This window comes from Physeter macrocephalus, chromosome 21 (assembly GCF_002837175.3).
Source record: "Physeter macrocephalus isolate SW-GA chromosome 21, ASM283717v5, whole genome shotgun sequence".
Taxonomy (NCBI): Eukaryota; Metazoa; Chordata; class Mammalia; order Artiodactyla; family Physeteridae; genus Physeter; species Physeter macrocephalus.
The window spans coordinates 82,080,125-82,097,947 of NC_041234.1; the positions used below are offsets into that span (position 1 = coordinate 82,080,125).

At 38.2% G+C, this 17,823-nt stretch overlaps 1 protein-coding gene across 2 annotated transcripts in view; it reads left to right on the plus strand.

Moving 5' to 3' along the window:
* TBC1D8B (TBC1 domain family member 8B) overlaps positions 1-17,823 on the plus strand; it is a 90,080-nt gene that overhangs the window by 43,400 nt on the left and 28,857 nt on the right. For both annotated transcript variants that reach the window (XM_055081576.1, XM_024128102.3), the window contains exons 8-10: positions 6,095-6,244; positions 6,782-6,932; positions 7,410-7,624. In XM_055081576.1, coding sequence (XP_054937551.1) covers positions 6,095-6,244; positions 6,782-6,932; positions 7,410-7,624 — 516 coding nt within the window. The remainder of the gene's footprint in view (positions 1-6,094; positions 6,245-6,781; positions 6,933-7,409; positions 7,625-17,823) is intronic.

The following is a 17,823-nucleotide window of genomic DNA, read 5'->3' on the forward strand; positions in this document are numbered from 1 at the left end:
TGAGTTATTCTGCTATTGATTCCTTCTAGTGTAGTTTTCATTTCAGTTATTGTATTGTTCATCTCTGTTTGTTTGTTCTGTAATTCTTCTAGGTCTTTGTTAAACTTATTTCTTGCATCTTCTCGATATTTGCCTCCATTCTTTTTCTGAAGTCCTGGATCATCTTCACTATCATTATTGTGAATTCTTTTTCTGGAAGCTTGCCTATCTCCACTTCATTTAGGTGTTTTTCTGGGGTTTTATCTTGTTCCTGCATCTGGTGCATAGCCCTCTGCCTTTTCATCTTGTCTATTTTTCTGTGAATGTGGTTTTGTTCCACAGGCTGCAGGCTTGTAGTTCTTCTTGCTTCTGCTGTCTGCCCTCTGGTGGATGAGGCTATCTAAGAGGCTTGTGCAAGTTTCCTGATGGGAGGGACCGAGAGTGGGTAGAGCTGAGTGTTACTCTGGTGGGCAGAGCTCAGCAAAACTTTAATCCTCTTGTTTGCTGATGGGTGGGGCTGGGTTCCCTCCCTGTTTGTTGTTTGGCCTGATGCAACCCAACACTGGAGCCTACCTGGGCTCTTTGGTGGGGCTAGTGGAGGACTCTGGGAGGGCTCACACCAAGGAGTACTTCCCAGAATTTCTGCCTCCAGTGTCCTTGTCCGCATGGTGAGCCAGAGCCACTGCCCGCCTCTGCATGAGACCCTCCAACACTAGCAGGTAGGTCTGGTTCAGTCTCCCTTGGGATCACTGCTCCTTCCCTTGGGTCCCAATGCGCACACTACTTTGTGTATGCCCCGGAAGAGTGGAGTATCTGTTTCCCCCAGTCCTGTCTAAGTCCTGCAGTCAAATCCCACTAGCCTTCAAAGTCTGATTCTCTATGAATTCCTCCTCCCATTGCTGGACCCCCAGTCTGGGAACCTGACGTAGGGCTCAGATCCTTCACTCCAGTGGGTGGACTTCTGTGGTATAAGTGTTCTCCAGTGTGTGAATGTCCCACCCAGCAATTATGGGATTTGATTGTACTGAGACTGCGCCCCTCCTCCCATCTCACTGTGGCTCCTCCTTTGTCTTTGGATGTGGGGTATCTTTTTTGGTGTGTTCCAGTGTCTTCCTGTCAGTGATTGTCCAGCAGCTAGTTGTGATTCTGGTGTTCTCACAAGAGAGAGTTAGAGTACGTCCTTCTGCTCCACCATCTTGGTTCCTGTTCCTTTCCTCACTTTAAATATGTCCTGCCACTCCTTTCTGGCTTGCAGAGTTTCTGCTTGGGATCACTGCTCCTTCCCTTGGGTCCCAATGCGCACACTACTTTGTGTATGCCCCGGAAGAGTGGAGTATCTGTTTCCCCCAGTCCTGTCTAAGTCCTGCAGTCAAATCCCACTAGCCTTCAAAGTCTGATTCTCTATGAATTCCTCCTCCCATTGCTGGACCCCCAGTCTGGGAACCTGACGTAGGGCTCAGATCCTTCACTCCAGTGGGTGGACTTCTGTGGTATAAGTGTTCTCCAGTGTGTGAATGTCCCACCCAGCAATTATGGGATTTGATTGTACTGAGACTGCGCCCCTCCTCCCATCTCACTGTGGCTCCTCCTTTGTCTTTGGATGTGGGGTATCTTTTTTGGTGTGTTCCAGTGTCTTCCTGTCAGTGATTGTCCAGCAGCTAGTTGTGATTCTGGTGTTCTCACAAGAGAGAGTGTAGTTTAATTAATATGTGTTTTGGCACATTTCTCTTTGGGTTTATCCTGTATGGTACTCTCTGTGCTTCCTGGACTTGATTGACTATTTCCTTTCCCATGTTAGGGAAGTTTTTGACTATAATCTCTTCAAATATTTTCTCAGACCCTTTCTTTTTCTCTTCTTCTGGGACCCCTATAATTCGAATGTTGGTGCGTTTAATGTTGTCCCAGAGGTCTCTGAGACTGTCCTCAATTCTTTTCATTCTTTATTCTGCTCCCTGGCAGTTATTTCCACAATTTTATCTTCCAGCTTACTTATCCGTTCTTCTGCCTCAGTTATTCTGTTATTGGTTCCTTGTAGAGTATTTTCAGTTTCAGTAATTATATTGTTTATCACTGTTTGTTTGCTCTTTAGTTCTTCTAGATCCTTGTTAAATGTTTCTTGTATTTTCTCCATTCTGTTTCTGAGATTTTGGATCACCTTTACTGTAATTACTCTGAATTCTTTTTCAGGTATGTTGCCTATTTCATGTTCATTTACTTGGTCTTGTAGGTTTTTACCTTGCTCCTTCATCTGTAACAAGTTTTTTTGTCATTTCTTTTTTTCTTCTTCTTTTTTTTTTTGATGGGTGATGCTCTATTCCTGTCTTATTGGTTGTTTGGCCTGAGACGTCCAGCACTGGAGTTTGCAGGCAGTTAGACAGAGCTGGGTCTTGGTGCTGAGATGAGGACCTCTGGGAGGCCTCACTCCGACTGATATTCCCTGGGATGTGAGGTTCTCTGTTAGTCCAGCGGTTTGGACTCAGAGCTCCCACACAGGAACTCGGGCCCAACCTCTGGCCTGGGAACCAAGATCCCACAACCTGGTCGCTGGGGGTTCCTCCTGTCCCCTTAGGTGTCTGTAGTCCCTCACCAGTGCCTGGTAGGTGCCCTAGTTGTGAGGAGCCGCAAATTCCACGTCCTCCTAGTACACCATCTTGACTCCACCCTTCAGCATGGACATTTTAACAATATTAATTCTTTTTAAAATAAATTTATTTATTTACCTATTTTTTGGCTGCGTTGGGCCTTCATTGCTGCACGTGGGCTTTCTCTAGTTGTAGCGAGCGGGGGCTACTCTTCATTGTGGTGTGTGGGCTTCTCATTGTGGTGGCCTCTCTTGTTTCAGAGCACAGGCTCTAGGCACGTGGGCTTCAGTAGTTGTGGCTCATGGGCTCTAGAGTGCAGGCTCAGCAGTTGTGGCACACGGGCCTAGTTGCTCCGTGGCAGTGGGATCATCCTGGACTAGGGCTCGAACTCATGTCCCCTGCATTGGCAGGCATATTCTTAACCACTGCGCCACCAGGGAAGTCCCACAATATTAATTCTTTTGATCCATGAACACAAGTTTTCTTTCCATTTATTTGTGTCTTCATCAGTTTCTTTCATCAGTGTTTTATCAGTTTTGGTGTATAGATTCTCACTTTCTTGGTTAATTTATTCCTAGGTATTTTATTGTTTTTGATGTTAATGTAAATGAGATTGTTTTCTTCATTTTTTTTCAGATAGCTCATTGTTAGTGTATAGAAACACAACTGATTTTGTATCCTGAAAGTTTACTGAGTTTGTTGATTAGTTCTAACAGTTTTTTGGTAGTCTTAAGGATTTTCTCTTTACAAGATCGTGTCATCAGCAAACAGTTTTACTTTATTTCTGATTTAGATGCCTTTTATTTGTTTTTCTTGTTTAGTTTCTCTGGCTAGGACTTACGGTACTTTGTTGAAAAGTAGTGGTGCGAGTGGGCACCCTTATCTTGTTTCTGATCTTAGAGAGAAAGCTTTCAACTTTTCACCATGGAGTATGATGTTAGCTTTGGGCTTGTCATATATGGCCTTTATTATATTGAGGTATGTTTCTTCTATACCCACTTTATTGAGAGTTTTTATTATGAAAGGATGTTGAATATTTGTCAAATAATTTTTCTGCATCTATTGAGATGATCATATGATTTTTACCTTTCATTCTATTAATCTGGTGTATCACATTTTGTTAATTTGTGTATTTTGAGCCATCCTTGCCTCCCAGGGATCAATCCCAGTTGATCATTGTGTATGATCTTTTTAATGTGCTGTTGAATTCAGTTTGCTAGTATTTTGTTGAGAATTTTTGCATCTGTATGCATCAGGGATTTTGGCCTCTAGTTTTCTTTTCTTGTAGTGTTCCCATCTGGATTTGGTTTCAGGGGACTGCTGGCCTTGTAAAATGAGTTTGGGTGTGTTCCCTCCTATTTAATTGTTTGTAAGAGTTTGAGGATTAGCGTTAATTCTTTACATGTTTGGTAGACTTTACCCATGATGCCATCTGGTCCAGGGCTTTTTGTTGTTGTTGAGAGGTTTTGTATTAGATTCAGTTTCCTTACATATTATTGGTTATGTTCAGATTTTCTATTTTTTATAATTAAGTCTTGGTAGATTGTATGTCTCTAGGAATTTGTCCATTTCTTCTGTGTCATCCCATTTGTTGGCATATAATTGGTCAAAGTAATGTCTTATGATCCTTTTAATTTCTGTGTCATCAGGCATAAAGTCTCTTTCATTTCTAATTTTATGTTTGAATCCTCTCTCTTTTTTTCATGGTAAATCTAGCTAAAGGTTTGTCAATTTTGTTTATCTTTTCAAAAAAAACAGCCCTTAGTTGTGTTGATAGTTTATTTCTTTTTATTGCTGAAAAATATTCCTTTCTCTGGATATACCAGTGTTTATCCATTCACCTATTAAAGGACACCTTAGTTGCTTCCAATTTTTGGTAATTATGAATAAAGCTGCTATAAACATTCATGTGCAGGTTTTTGTGTGGACATAAGTTTTCAACTCATTATGGTACATACCTAGGAGCACAATTGCTGAGTCATATGGTAAGACTATGTTTAGCTTTATAAGAAACTGTCATACCATTTCTTAAAGTACTCTATTGCTTTGTATTCCCTCCAGCAATGAATAAGAGTTCTTCTTATTCCACATCCCCAGTAGCACTTGGTGTTTTCAGTGTTCTGGATTTTAGCCATTTTAATAGATGTGAAATGGTATCTCATTGTTTAAATTTACAGCTACCTGATGACATATGATGTTGAGCATCTTTTCATATGATTGGCCTCTATATCTTCTTTGGTGAGGTCTCTCCTTAGGTATTTTGCCCACTTTTAAACTTGGTCCTTTATTTTTTTAAACAGTTTCCTTTAGTTCTTTGAAAATATATATATATATATATATATATATATATATATATATAATAGCTGCTTTCCATTCCTAGTTTAAAAAAATCTAAGAAGTAAGCCCCTCCTGGGACATTTTTTTTGTTGGTTGCCTTTTTTTTTTTTTTTTTTTTTTTTTTTAGTTCTTGTTTGTATTTTTAAGCATGGTTTCCTCAGATCACCCCCTGAGTCAGTGTAAATCAGTGGTCAGCCAATGATGGGCCAGAAGATTTCCTTAAATGCCTTGACCCAGTAAGTTCTCCACCTTTTGTCAAGAGGATCTTTGTGTAAAGGTATACTTCATACTTTAGGAAGTTTATAAATCAGCCTTAGTTTTCATTTCTTATTTCCAGAGTTGAATGACTGGGGCCTTCTCCTGTCCCATTTCTTTCCTGGGTAGGTTCACAGTCTTGTATACTCATGCATACTTTCAGATCCCCAAGTATATGTTGGAACCTTTCAAAGTTCCCCTATGGTCATCTGATTTTCAAGGTCTTCCTTTTAAATTTTTAGCCAGGCTCTTGTTTGCCCCAAATTGAAATTACAGCCTTAGGCAGCTGTGATATTATCAGAAGATTGCTATGGTTTTCTTGGAATGCCTGGGAGAAAGGACTTTTTACATAGAGCTGAGCTCTGAGTCAAATCAAATGATAACAACACCCTAGGAATGGAGATTTTCCAGGTAGCTGCTAGTTTGGTGAAAATATTGACTGTGTTCTGGGGATGGGGCTTTTAATGAAGCTCCAAAAGATCCATTGGCTGTGATAATGCTGGCTTTTATGGCTACCATACCTCTGAGCTTGGAAGGGAGGGAGGATGGGAATAACCTCAGGTTAAAACTTCACAGACTGGTGTTCTTACTGAGGTTCATTAGTTTTTTTGAATCGATACTTTTCAGTTCATTCTGTGCCTTTGGTTAATTTCCAATGTTCTGACCTGTTTTTTTGTTTTTGTTTTTTTAATGTTTTGCCTGTATTTTATTGCCCAAGTAGGGGAATCCATTCACTAAGGTCCTGAGCTTGATGTTCTGGACATTAGTTTGTTGACATCTCTAATTTTGGTGGAAAAACAATGTTCTTCTGAGACATTGCTTTAATATTTATTATGTATATAAATTGTGGTTTGTAAATGACAGAGAAAACATTAGCACTTTTTCTTTTTGCAGAAACTTTTAGGCATACATTTGGGACAATTATATTCTTTCTTTTTCAGGTTTCTATTAGTTCTGAGTCTGTAGACCCAATTGATGATATTGAGGTACAATCTTTGATATGTCAGAGAGAATGCAGCAAAACTGTGAACACTGAAGCCTTAATGACAGTATTTCACCCTCAGAATTTGGAGACTCTTAATTCCAAAACGGTAGGAAAACAAAATATTTAAATCTATAGATTGAAACAGTTGATCAAAAATAAAAATCTTAGATCAGACTGAAAACTCTTCTTTTTGGGCTTGAAAAGGTTTTCTAGCAGATACTACTGTGTGACATGTTTGGTTCCATTACAAAATAGGACTGTTATCAAGAATTAAGATGAAAGTTGAACCTTGGGCTTTACTTGCATAGATTTCTAACAGTCAGTCCTAATTGGGGTGATTGGTGAGAATGATGGTTCAAAGATTTACCTCCTAGGTGTCATGGTTTTCCCATTTTAATATGAGTTTAGCTAAGAACTAAAATAGTAAATTAAACCTGTTATGCTCACATGGATTTTAAAGATTTTTGTGATGACAGTGGTCCAGTGTTTAGCCCATCTGTAAATACTGATTTTGACTTTCTGTGTTCTTGTTTTCCATAGGTATTGTTTCATGGTGAAGAGAATTATCGAGTTATTTGAAACTTAATTTCAAATTAAGTTAATTTCTCACCATGTTTAGTTGCTTTGATTTTTTTTGTTATAGTTGAAAGAAAAGATGAAGGAACAGTCCTGGAACATCCTGTTTACAGAATGTGGGCGTGGTGTTAGCATGTTTCGGACCAAAAAGACTCAAGATCTGGTTGTAAGAGGGATTCCAGAGACCTTAAGAGGAGAGCTCTGGATGCTTTTTTCAGGTATTACATTTATTCACTTTATTCATTTAACAGACATTAACTATGCCCCTTCTAGGAGTTATGTACTAAGCTAAATAAAAATAATTACAAAGATGGCTAGGACTAAGTCTTATCATGAATTCAGACTAGTCACAGAGAGTATGGTAGTTATGTGTACTTACCTGTATATCCATACATCCATTGAGCAGATTAGTTTATTAAGCAATAGCTAACTGCAAGGGACGGGGTGGGAATCTCTAGTGTCAGAAGAAAGTTAAGGGGAAAAGACAGTTCATGAAAATGTTATTCTTTTGGATAAGACTCCTGTCCTGATGTTATAGATTCTAGTGTGAAGCTTTTCCTCTTATTTGTTTGTACTCAGATAACACTTGAGCATAAAGCTTAATTTAAAAGTAATCCAGTTCTTCATGTATATAGGCAAGTAGTAGCTTTGTTATGTTCCTCTTCTTTTGTATGTTAATGTGATCATCTATACAGGTGCTGTTAATGACATGGCTGCTAATCCTGGTTATTATGCTGAAGCGGTTGAGCAGTCTTTAGGGACCTGCAACTTGGCTACTGAAGAAATTGAACGTGATTTGCGTCGCTCCCTGCCTGAGCATCCAGCCTTTCAGAGTGACACTGGCATATCTGCTCTGAGGCGGGTACTCACTGCTTATGCATTCAGGAATCCCAAAATTGGATACTGCCAGGTATGATTTCATTATGAGCTCAACTGTTATCATGTTCCAAATGATAAAATCACATCAAATCCAACTCTACTAATAAGGACAGAGATTGGGCTGAGATTGATAGTGGATATTATTAATGTAAGCATAATAGTGGGAATACTTAGAATTGATATTCCATTAATTCATTTTTCTTTTATATTTAACAAATATTTACTGAATTCCTGCTCTGTAAAAGATACTGTGCTAGGTGCTCAAGACTATATAAAGCTGAATCAGATATGAATCCTGCCCTTAAAAGTATATGGGCTGGTAGGTATTAAAACATATTCAAGGACTTCCCTGGTGGTGCAGTAGTTGGGAATCCACCTGCTAGTGCAGGGGACACTGGTTCAATCCCTGATCTGGGAAGATCCCACATGCCACGGAGCAACTAAGCCTGTGTGCCACAACTACTGAGCCTGCACTCTAGAGCCCACGAGCCACAACTGCTGAGCCCACACACCACAACTACTGAAGCCCACGCATCTAGAGCCCGTACTCCGCAACAAGAGAAGCCACTGCAATGAGAAGCCCGCGCACCTCAACGAAGAGTAGCCCCTGCTTGCTGCAACTAGAGAAAGCCCGTGTGCAGCAACAAAGACCCAAGCGCAGCCAAAAATAAATAAAAAATTTAAAAACAAACAAACAAAAAAGCATATTCATTGTCAAAAGAAAAACAAATGAGACAATTTATTAGAGAAATACTGAGTCTCACCAGGATTTATAATAGGGATAAGTTGGAGGAACAGAGAAGGCTGCATGGAAGAAGTGGCATTTTTAGGTCTTGAAATTGGTGAATTTTAGATGTATGGAGATGGAATGAAATACCATTGTAGGTGAAGGGATCAGTGTAACCAAACACAGAGTTAAATGTGGAATATATGTAGGACCATGTTCTGTTTAGTAGAATTGTAGAGTGAATGAAGTGAAGTAATTGAGGGAAAAAATCAATAAGGTAGATTGGGATAGGTCAGGAGTTTGAATGTTACTTTGTAGGCAGCGGGGGAATCACTGAAAAAAATCCTGTAGGAGGACACTAAAGGGTATGCTAGACTGCTAACACAAATAATCTCAAACACAATAGAAGTTTACTTAAAGGAATAAACAGAGGAGAGCAAATATTCAAGTCAGTAGGTAGCTCTCCTCCATGTGATTATTCAGGGATTTAGGCTGACAACAGGCTCTGTCATCTTCAAAACATGGCTTCCAAGGTGCTCTTTCATTGCCATCTCTACTCACAGGAATAGGGGAGAGAGCATGGAGAAACAATTATGGGAAATTTTATTGGCCAGGCCTGGAAGTTGCATACATCATTTCACCCACATTTTATTGGAGGATCTTGGTCTCATGGCCACACCTATTCATAAAGAAGTCTGCAGAATGTAGCGTGGTTGAGCATATGTACATCCAGATACTGTGGAAGAAGGGGAGATTGGGTTATGGTGGATAGCTAGCACTCTCAGCCACACATTCATTTATGATGGGGTTGAGTACCCATAATGATTACATTATCAGTCCTACCTATCCATTGAAACTTATCAATAGAGAGGTATTTTTGAAAAGCAATTTAAGTGAGTGGATCATCTGAATGACAAGTATTTAGCATGTTTTAGTATCTCTGAAAGGTAGTAAAGAAGCATAATGCTTCTTTTCTCAAAGAGCTTACACTCAGCCTGTAATGTTATCTATATGTGGTAGTTTAAAGGCAGCTTCAAAGTAGGCAATACTTGTTTTTTGACTTCTAAAAAATGAAAGCAAAATTAGAAACATGGAGGGCCAGAGGATAGTTATTCAGAGTTAGGTAACACTATAAGCAAGAACATTCAGGTGAAAATAAGCCTGCCATGGAGATCATACTGGCTAGGTTCATGCTGGAATCAAGAAGTAAATAAGTTTGTGTGAGGCAAGATCATGGTGAATCTTTCAAGCTTGGGAGAAGTTTGAATTTAATATGATAAGCAGGTTTTATTGCTTTTGATCAAAAACTCAGGTTAGCCATACTGACTCATGGCTGGCTGACTGGCTTTGTTTATCTTTTCTTCCTTCTTCCATCCTTCCCTCCCTTCCTTCCATCTATCTGATCTATCTTCTTCCTTCTTTTCTTCCTTCCTTTCCTTTTCATTCCTTTTTCCTTTCATCTATCTAGAAATAGAATTCACATACCAGAAACTTCACCCATTAGTGTTTTTTAGTATATTCACAAAGCCATGCAACCATCATCACAGTCTTAACTCCATAACACTTTCATCATCCCAGAAAGAAGCCCCACATCCATTAGTAGTTACTCCCCATTTCTCCCTACTCCCAACCCTAGGCAATCACTAGTCTACTTTTCTGTTTCTCTGGATTTGCCTATTATGGATATTTTATCTAAATGGAGTGATACAATATATGGTCTTTTGTGTCTGCCTTATTTCATTTAGCATATTGTTTTCAAGGTTCATCCATGTTGTAGCATGTATTAGTACAATACTTCATTCCTTGCCATGGCTGAATAATAGTCCATGGTATGGATATACAACATTTTGTTCAACAATTGGTAGGCATTTTGGGTTGTTTCCACATTTTTGCTATTGTGAATAATGTTGCCATGGATATTCATGTACAACTTTTTGTGTGGATGTGGTTTTTGATTCTTTTGGGTATTTAGCTAGAAGTGGAATTGCTGAGTTATGTGGTAACTTTATGTAACTTTAACATTTTGGGGCAACGCCAAACTATTTTAAAAAGAGACAGTACCATTTTACATTCCCACCAGCAATGTGTGTGATGGTTCCAATTTTTCCACATCCTCAGTGACACTTGTTATTATCTCTCTTTTTGATTATAGCCATCCTAGTGAATGTGAAGTGGTATCTTGTTGTGGTTTTGATTTGCATTTCCCTAACATGCTTATTGGCCATTTGTATATCTTCTTAGGAGAAATGTCTATTCAAATCCTTTGCCCATTTTAAAAATTGGATTATTTATCTTGTTACTGTTGAGTTGTAATGGTTCTTTATATATTTTGGATACTAATCCTTTATCAGATATAGTATTTGCAAAATTTTTCTCCTGTTCTGTGGATTGTTTTTTCACTTTCTTGATGGTGTTCTTTGAAGCACAAAAGTTTTAATATTTGTTTTTGTATATTTTTCGTTTGTTGTGTGTGCTTTTGATGTCATATCTAAGAAGCCAGTGCCTAATCCAAGGTCAAGAAGATTTAGTCCTATGTTTTCTTCTAAGGGTTTTATAGTTTTGTGGGGTTTTTTTGCGGTATGCGGGCCTCTCACTGCTGTGGCCTCTCCCGTTGCGGAGCACAGGCTCCGGATGCGCAGGCCCAGCGGCCATGGCTCACGGGCCCAGCTGCTCCGCAGCATGTGGGATCTTCCCGGATCGGGGCACGAACCCGTGTCCCCTGCATCGGCAGGCGGACTCTCAACCACTGCACCACCAGGGAAGCCCAAAGGGTTTTATAGTTTTAATGCTTAAATTTAGGTTTCTGGACCATTTTGTCTTAGTTTTTGTATGTGGTGTATGGAAAAGGTTCAGCTTCATTCTTTTACTTGTGGATAGCCAGTTGTCCCAGTGCCATTTGTTGAAAAAAAAGCAGTCTTTGACTCATTGAATTGCCTTGGCACCCTTGCTGAAAATCACTTGACTATAAGTGTTAGGGTTTATTTCTTGACTCACAATTCTATTCTATTGACTTATGTTTCTGTTCTTATGCCAGTATCACACTGTCTTTTTTACTACAGCTGTGTAGTAAGTTTTGAATTGGGAACTGTGCATTCTTTAACTTTTTTTTTTTCCCAAAATTGTTTTGGCTTTTTAGGTCTCTTGCATTTCCATATGAATTTTAGGATCTGTTTGTCAATTTCTGGATAAAGAAGAAAAATCCAGCTGGAATTTTCTTAGTCATTGCATTGAATCTGTAGATCAACTTGGGGGATATTGTATATTAACAATATTAAGTCTTCTAATCCATGAACACAGGATGTTTTTCTTTTCCATTTATTTAATTCTTTTAAAATTTCATTCAAGGTTGTTTCGTAGTTTCCTATGTGCAAGACTTTATTTCCTTTGTTAATTTTATTTCTAAGTTTTTTATTCTTTTTGACATTACAGTAAATGGAATTGTTTTCTTGATTTTATTTTTGGATTGCTCAATGCCAGTATATAGAAATACAATTGATTTTTTATATATTGATCTTGTATCCTGCAATCTTGCTAATAAGCTTATTAGTCCTAGTAGATTTTTTGTGGATTCCTTATTTAGAATTTTCTATATACAATATCATGGAATCTGAATAGTGATATTTTTTACTTCTTCCATTCCAACCTGGATGCCTTTTTTTCCTGCCTTTTCTGGCCTGATTGACCTGACTATAACCTTCAGTACAGTGTTGAAGAGAAGTGGTGAGAATGCATATTCTTGTCTTGTTATGAAAGACTGAAGCAATCAGTCTTTCATCATTAAGTATGAGGTTAACTGTGGGAGTTTTATAGATTCTCTTTATCATGTTGAGGAAGTTCCCTTATATTGCTAGTTTGTTGAGTGTTTTTATCATGAAAGGGTGGTGGATTTTGTTAAGTAATTTTTCTGTGTCTATCGAGATAATCATGTGATTTTTTTCCTTTATTTTAGTAATATCATTGTTGACCTGAAACAAATAGACCACCAGATATTTCTTCAGCAAAGATGGATTTATTCAGGATGAGCAGAGAATTGCAATTTGGGGTCTACAACCATGGCGAGCCATGGGCAAGTCCCCCGATGGCAAGGGGAGGAAAACACTTTTGTAGAGAAGAAAAGGAAGTTGGAAGGGCTATAGTAAACTAAGAGTCCATGGCTTTTCATTGGCCTTGCCAGGAAAGAAGAGTCTTTTTGCTGCCTGTTGGTCTCTGCTGTAGTTGCAGGGCACAAGAGCGCCCCCTTCTGGTCTCCCAACTCTTTAATTGAGGTTTCCGTTTGTTAATTTTTTACATTGTGTATTACGTTTGCTGACTTTTTTCTAGTTTATTAAAAGTGCATATTTATTGTAATAAATTTAGAACTAAAAATTACATAAAAGAAAAGAAAAATCATCTATAATCCCACTACCCAGAAATAACCACCACTAACATTTTTCAGTATTTCCTCTTAGTCTTTCCATGTAATTAAGTGTTCTTCTTAAAAAGAACATAGTTCTTTTCCCAAATTTCTCTGTGGCACTCTGTTATACATCATAGTATATTTCATCCATGGCTTGTTTGGAGGCATTAAAATTGTATACTTGCGAATTCCCTGGTGGTCCAGTGGTCAGGACTCCGCACTTTCACTGCTGAGGGCCCGGGTTCAGTCCCTGGTTGGAGAACTAAGATCCCACAGCCATGTGTTGTGGCCAAAAAAAAAAAATTGTATTCTTTATTTTTGTTTTATTTTGTCTCATTTTGTTTTGTAAAACTACTCTTAACAAAACATCCTTGTGACTAAATCTTTACATACCTCCTTGTATTTTCCTTAGGACAATTTCTTGCAAGAATAATTGCTTTGTCCAAAAAATAATCTTAGGCCTCTCATTAACATTTAAAAAAATTGTGATAAACCATACATATTTTAATCATTTTATAAGTAAAACTGCAGTGACATTAAATACATTTACAACATTGTGTAGCTATCACCACTGGCTATTTCCAGAACTTTTTCATCATCTCAAGCAAAAGCTCTCTACCCATAAAGCAATAACTCCCCATTCTACTTCTTCCAGCCCCTGTTAATCTCTACTCTACCTATTATCTCTATGAATTTGCCTATTATAAGTACCTGATTTAAGTGAAATCATATAATATTTGTCCTTTTTGTGTCTGGCTTTTTTTTAACATCTTTATTGGAGTATAGTTGCTTTAAAATGTTGTGTTAGTTTCTGCCATATAACAAAGTGAATCAGCTGTATGTACACATGTATCCCCATATCCCCTCCCTCTTGCGTCTCTATCCCACCCCACCCCTCTAGGTGGTCACAAAGCACCGAGCTGATCTCCCTGTGCTATGCAGCTGCTTCCCACTAGCTATCTATTTTACATTTGGTAGTGTATATATGTAATGCTACTCTTTCACTTCGTCCCAGCCTACCCTTCCCCCTCACCGTGTCCTCAAGTCTGTTCTCTAAATCTGCATCTTTATTCCTGTCCTGCCCCTAGGTTCATCAGAACTGTTTATTTTTATTTTAGATTCCATATATATGTGTTAGCACAGTATTTGTTTTTCTTTCTGCCTTACTTCACTCTGTATGACAGAATCTAGGTCCATCCACGTCACTACAAATAACTCAATTTCATTTCTTTTTATGGCTGAGTAATATTCCCTTGTATATACGTGCCACATCTTCTTTATCCATTCATCTGTCGATGGATACTTAAGTTGCTTCCATGTCCTGGCTATTGTAAATAGTGCTGAAGTGAACATTGTGGTTACATGACTCTTTGTGAATTATGGCTTTCTCAGGGTATATGCCCAATAGTGAGATAGCTGGGTCGTTTGGTAGTTCTATTTTTAGTTTTTTAAGGAACCTCCATACTGTTCTCCATAGTGGCTGTATCAATTTACATTCCCACCAACAGTGCGAGAGGGTTCCCTTTTTTCCACACCCTCCCTAGCATTTATTGTTTGTAGATTGTTTTGATGATGGCCACTCTGACTGGTGTGAGGTGATACCTCATTGTAGTTTTGATTTGCATTTCTGTAATGATGAGTGATGTTGAGCATCCTTTCATCTGTTTGTTGGCAATCTGTATATCTTCTTTGGAGAAATGTCTATTTAGGTCTTCTGCCCATTATTGGATTGGGTTGTTTGGGTTTTTTTTGATATTGAGCTGCATGAGCTGCTTGTAAATTTTGGAGATTAATCCTTCTCAGTTGCTTCGTTTGCAAATATTTTCTCCCATTCTAAGGGTTGTCTTTTGGTCTTGTTTATGGTTTCCTTTGCTGTGCAAAAACTTTTAAGTTTCATTAGGTCCCATTTGTTTATTCTTTTTTATTTCTCTAGGAGGTGGGTCAAAAATCTATTTTGAGTTTATTTTTGTGTGTGTGTATGGTGTTAGGGAGTGTTCTAATTTCATTTTTTATATGTAGCTGTCCAGTTTTCCCAGCACCACTTATTGACGAGTCTGTCTTTTCTCCATTGTACATTCTTGTCTCCTTTATCAAAGATAAGGTGACCATATGTGTGGGGGTTTATCTCTGGGCTTTCTATCCTGTTCCATTGATCTATATTTCTGTTTTTGTGCCAGTACCATACTGTCTTGATTACTGTAGCTTTGTAGTATAGTCTGAAGTCAGGGAGCCTGATTCCTCCAGCTCCATTTTTCATTCTCAAGATTGCTTTGGCTATTCGGGGTCTTTTGTGCTTCCATACAAATTGTGAAATTTTTTGTTCTACTTCTGTGAAAAATGCCAGTGGTAGTTTGATAGGGATTGCACTGAATCTGTAGATTGCTTTGGGTAGTAATTTTCACAATGTTGATTCTTCCAATCCAAGAACATGGTATATTTCTCCACCTATTTGTATCATCTTTAATTTCTTTCATCAGTGTCTTATAGTTTTCTGCATACAAGTCTTTTGTCTCCTTAGGTAGGTTTATTCCTAGATATTTTATTCTTTTTGTTGCAATGGTAAATGGGAGTGTTTTCTTAATTTCACTCTCAGATTTTTCATCATTAGTGTATAAGAATGCCAGAGATTTCTGTGCATTAATTTTGTATCCTGCTACTTTACCAAATTCATTGATTAGCTCTAGTAGTTTCCTGGTAGCATCCTTAGGATTCTCTATGTATACTATCAGTAATCAAGACAGTATGGTACTGGCACAAAAACAGAAATATAGATCAATGGAACAGGATAGAAAGCCCAGAGATAAACCCACACACATATGGTCACCTTATCTTTGATAAAGGAGGGAAGGATATACAGTGGAGAAAAGACAGCCTCTTTGATGTATCACATTGATTGATTTGCCTATATTGGAGAATCCTTGCATTCCTGGAATAAACCCCACTTGATCATGGTGTATGATCCTTTTAGTGTTCTGTTGGATTCTGTTTACTAGTATTTTGTTGAGGATTTTTGCATCTATATTCATCAGTGATATTGGCCTGTAGTTTTCCTTTTTCGTGACATCTTTATCTGGTTTTGGTGTCAGGGTGATGGTGGCCTCATAGAATAAGTTCGGGAGTGTTCCTCCCTCTGCTATATTTTGGAAGAGTTTGAGAAGGATAGGTGTTAGCTCTTCTGTAAATGTTTGATAGAATTCGCCTGTGAATCCATCTGGTCCTGGACTTTTGTTTGTTGGAAGATTTTAAATCACAGTTTCAATTTCAGTGCTTGTGATTCATCTGTTCATATTTTGTATTTCTTCCTGGTTCAGTCTCGGAAGGTTGTGCGTTTCTAAGAATTTGTCTGTTTCTTCCAGGTTGTCCATTTTATTGGCATATAGCTGCTTGTAGTAATCTCTCATGATCCTTTGTATTTCTGCCGGGTCCGTTGTTACTTCTCCTTTTTCATTTCTATTTCTGTTGATTTGAGTGTTTTCCCTTTTTTTTGATGAGTCTGGCTAATGGTTTATCAATTTTGTTTATCTTCTCAAAGAAACAGCTTTTAGTTTTACTGATCTTTGCTATTGTGTCCTTCATTTCTTTTTCATTTATTTCTGATCTGATTTTTATGATTTCTTTCTTTCTGCTAACTTTGGGGTTTTTTGGTTCTTCTTACTCTAATTGAGATTTTTCTTGTTTCTTGAAGTAGGACTGTATTGCTATAAACTTCCCTCTTAGAACTGCTTTCGCTGCATCCCATAGGTTTTCAGTCATCGTGTTTTCATCGTCATTTGTTTGTAGGTATTTTTTGCTTTCCTCTTTGATTTTTTCAGTGATCTATTGGTTATTTAGTAGTGTATTGTTTAGCTTCCATGTGTTTGTATTTTTTACAGCTTTTTCCATGTAATTGATATCTAGTCTTATAGCGTTGTGGTTGGAAAATATACTTGGTACGATTTCAATTTTCTTAAATTTACCAAGGCTTGATTTGTGACCCAAGATATGACCTATCCTGGAGAATGTTCCATGAGCACTTGAGAAGAAAGTGTATTCAGTTGTTTTTGGATGGAATGTCCTATAAATACCAATTAAGTCCATCTTGTTTAATGTATCGTTTAAAGCTTGTGTTTATTTATTTTCATTTTGGATGATCTGTCCATTGGTGAAAGTGGGGCATTGAAGTCCCCTGCTCTTACTGTGTTACTGTCAATGTCCCCTTTTATGGCTGTTAGCATTTGCCTTATGTATTGAGGTGCTCCTATGTTGGGTGCATAAATATTTACAATTGTTCTATCTTCTTCTTGGATCGATCCCTTGATCATTATGTAGTGTCCTTCTTTGTCTCTTATAATAGTCTTTATTTTAAAGTCTATTTTGTCTGATATGAGAATTGCTACTCCAGCTTTCTTTTGATTTTCATTTGCATGGAATATCTTTTTCCATCCCCTCACTTTCAGTCTGTATGTGTCCCTAGGTCTGAAGTGGGTCTATTGTAGACAGCATATGTACGGGTCTTGTTTTTGTATCCATTCAGCCAGTCTGTGTCTTTTGGTTGGAGCATTTAATCCATTTACATTTGAGGTAATTATCGATATGTATGTTTCTGTTACCATTTTCTTAATTGTTTGGGGTTTGTTATTGTAGCTCTTTTCCGTCTCTTGTGTTTCCTGCCTAGAGAAGTTCCTTTTGCATTTGTTGTAAAGCTGGTTTGGTGGTGCTGAATTCTCTCAGCTTTTGCTTGTCTGTGCACTTAGTGTGATTTAGGGAGCCTCCCTCCTAATGGGTAGGGTTGTGTTCCTGTCTTGCTGGTTGTTTGGCATGGGGCGTCCAGCACTAGAGCTTGCCGCCCGTTGGGTGGAGCTGGGTCTAAGCATTGAGACAGAGATCTCTGGGAGAGCTCTCGCCAATTGATGTTAGGTGTGTCCAGGAGGTCTCTGGTGGTCTGATGTCATGAACTCGGCTCTCCCACCTCAGGGGCTCAGGCCTGTCAGCTGGCCAGAGCACCAAGACCCTGTCAGCCACGTGGCTCAGAAGAGAAGGGAGAAAAAAAAGAAAGAGCAATAAAATAAAATAAAGTTATTAAAATAAAAAATCTTTTAAAATATTATTAAAATTAAAAAAATTTTAA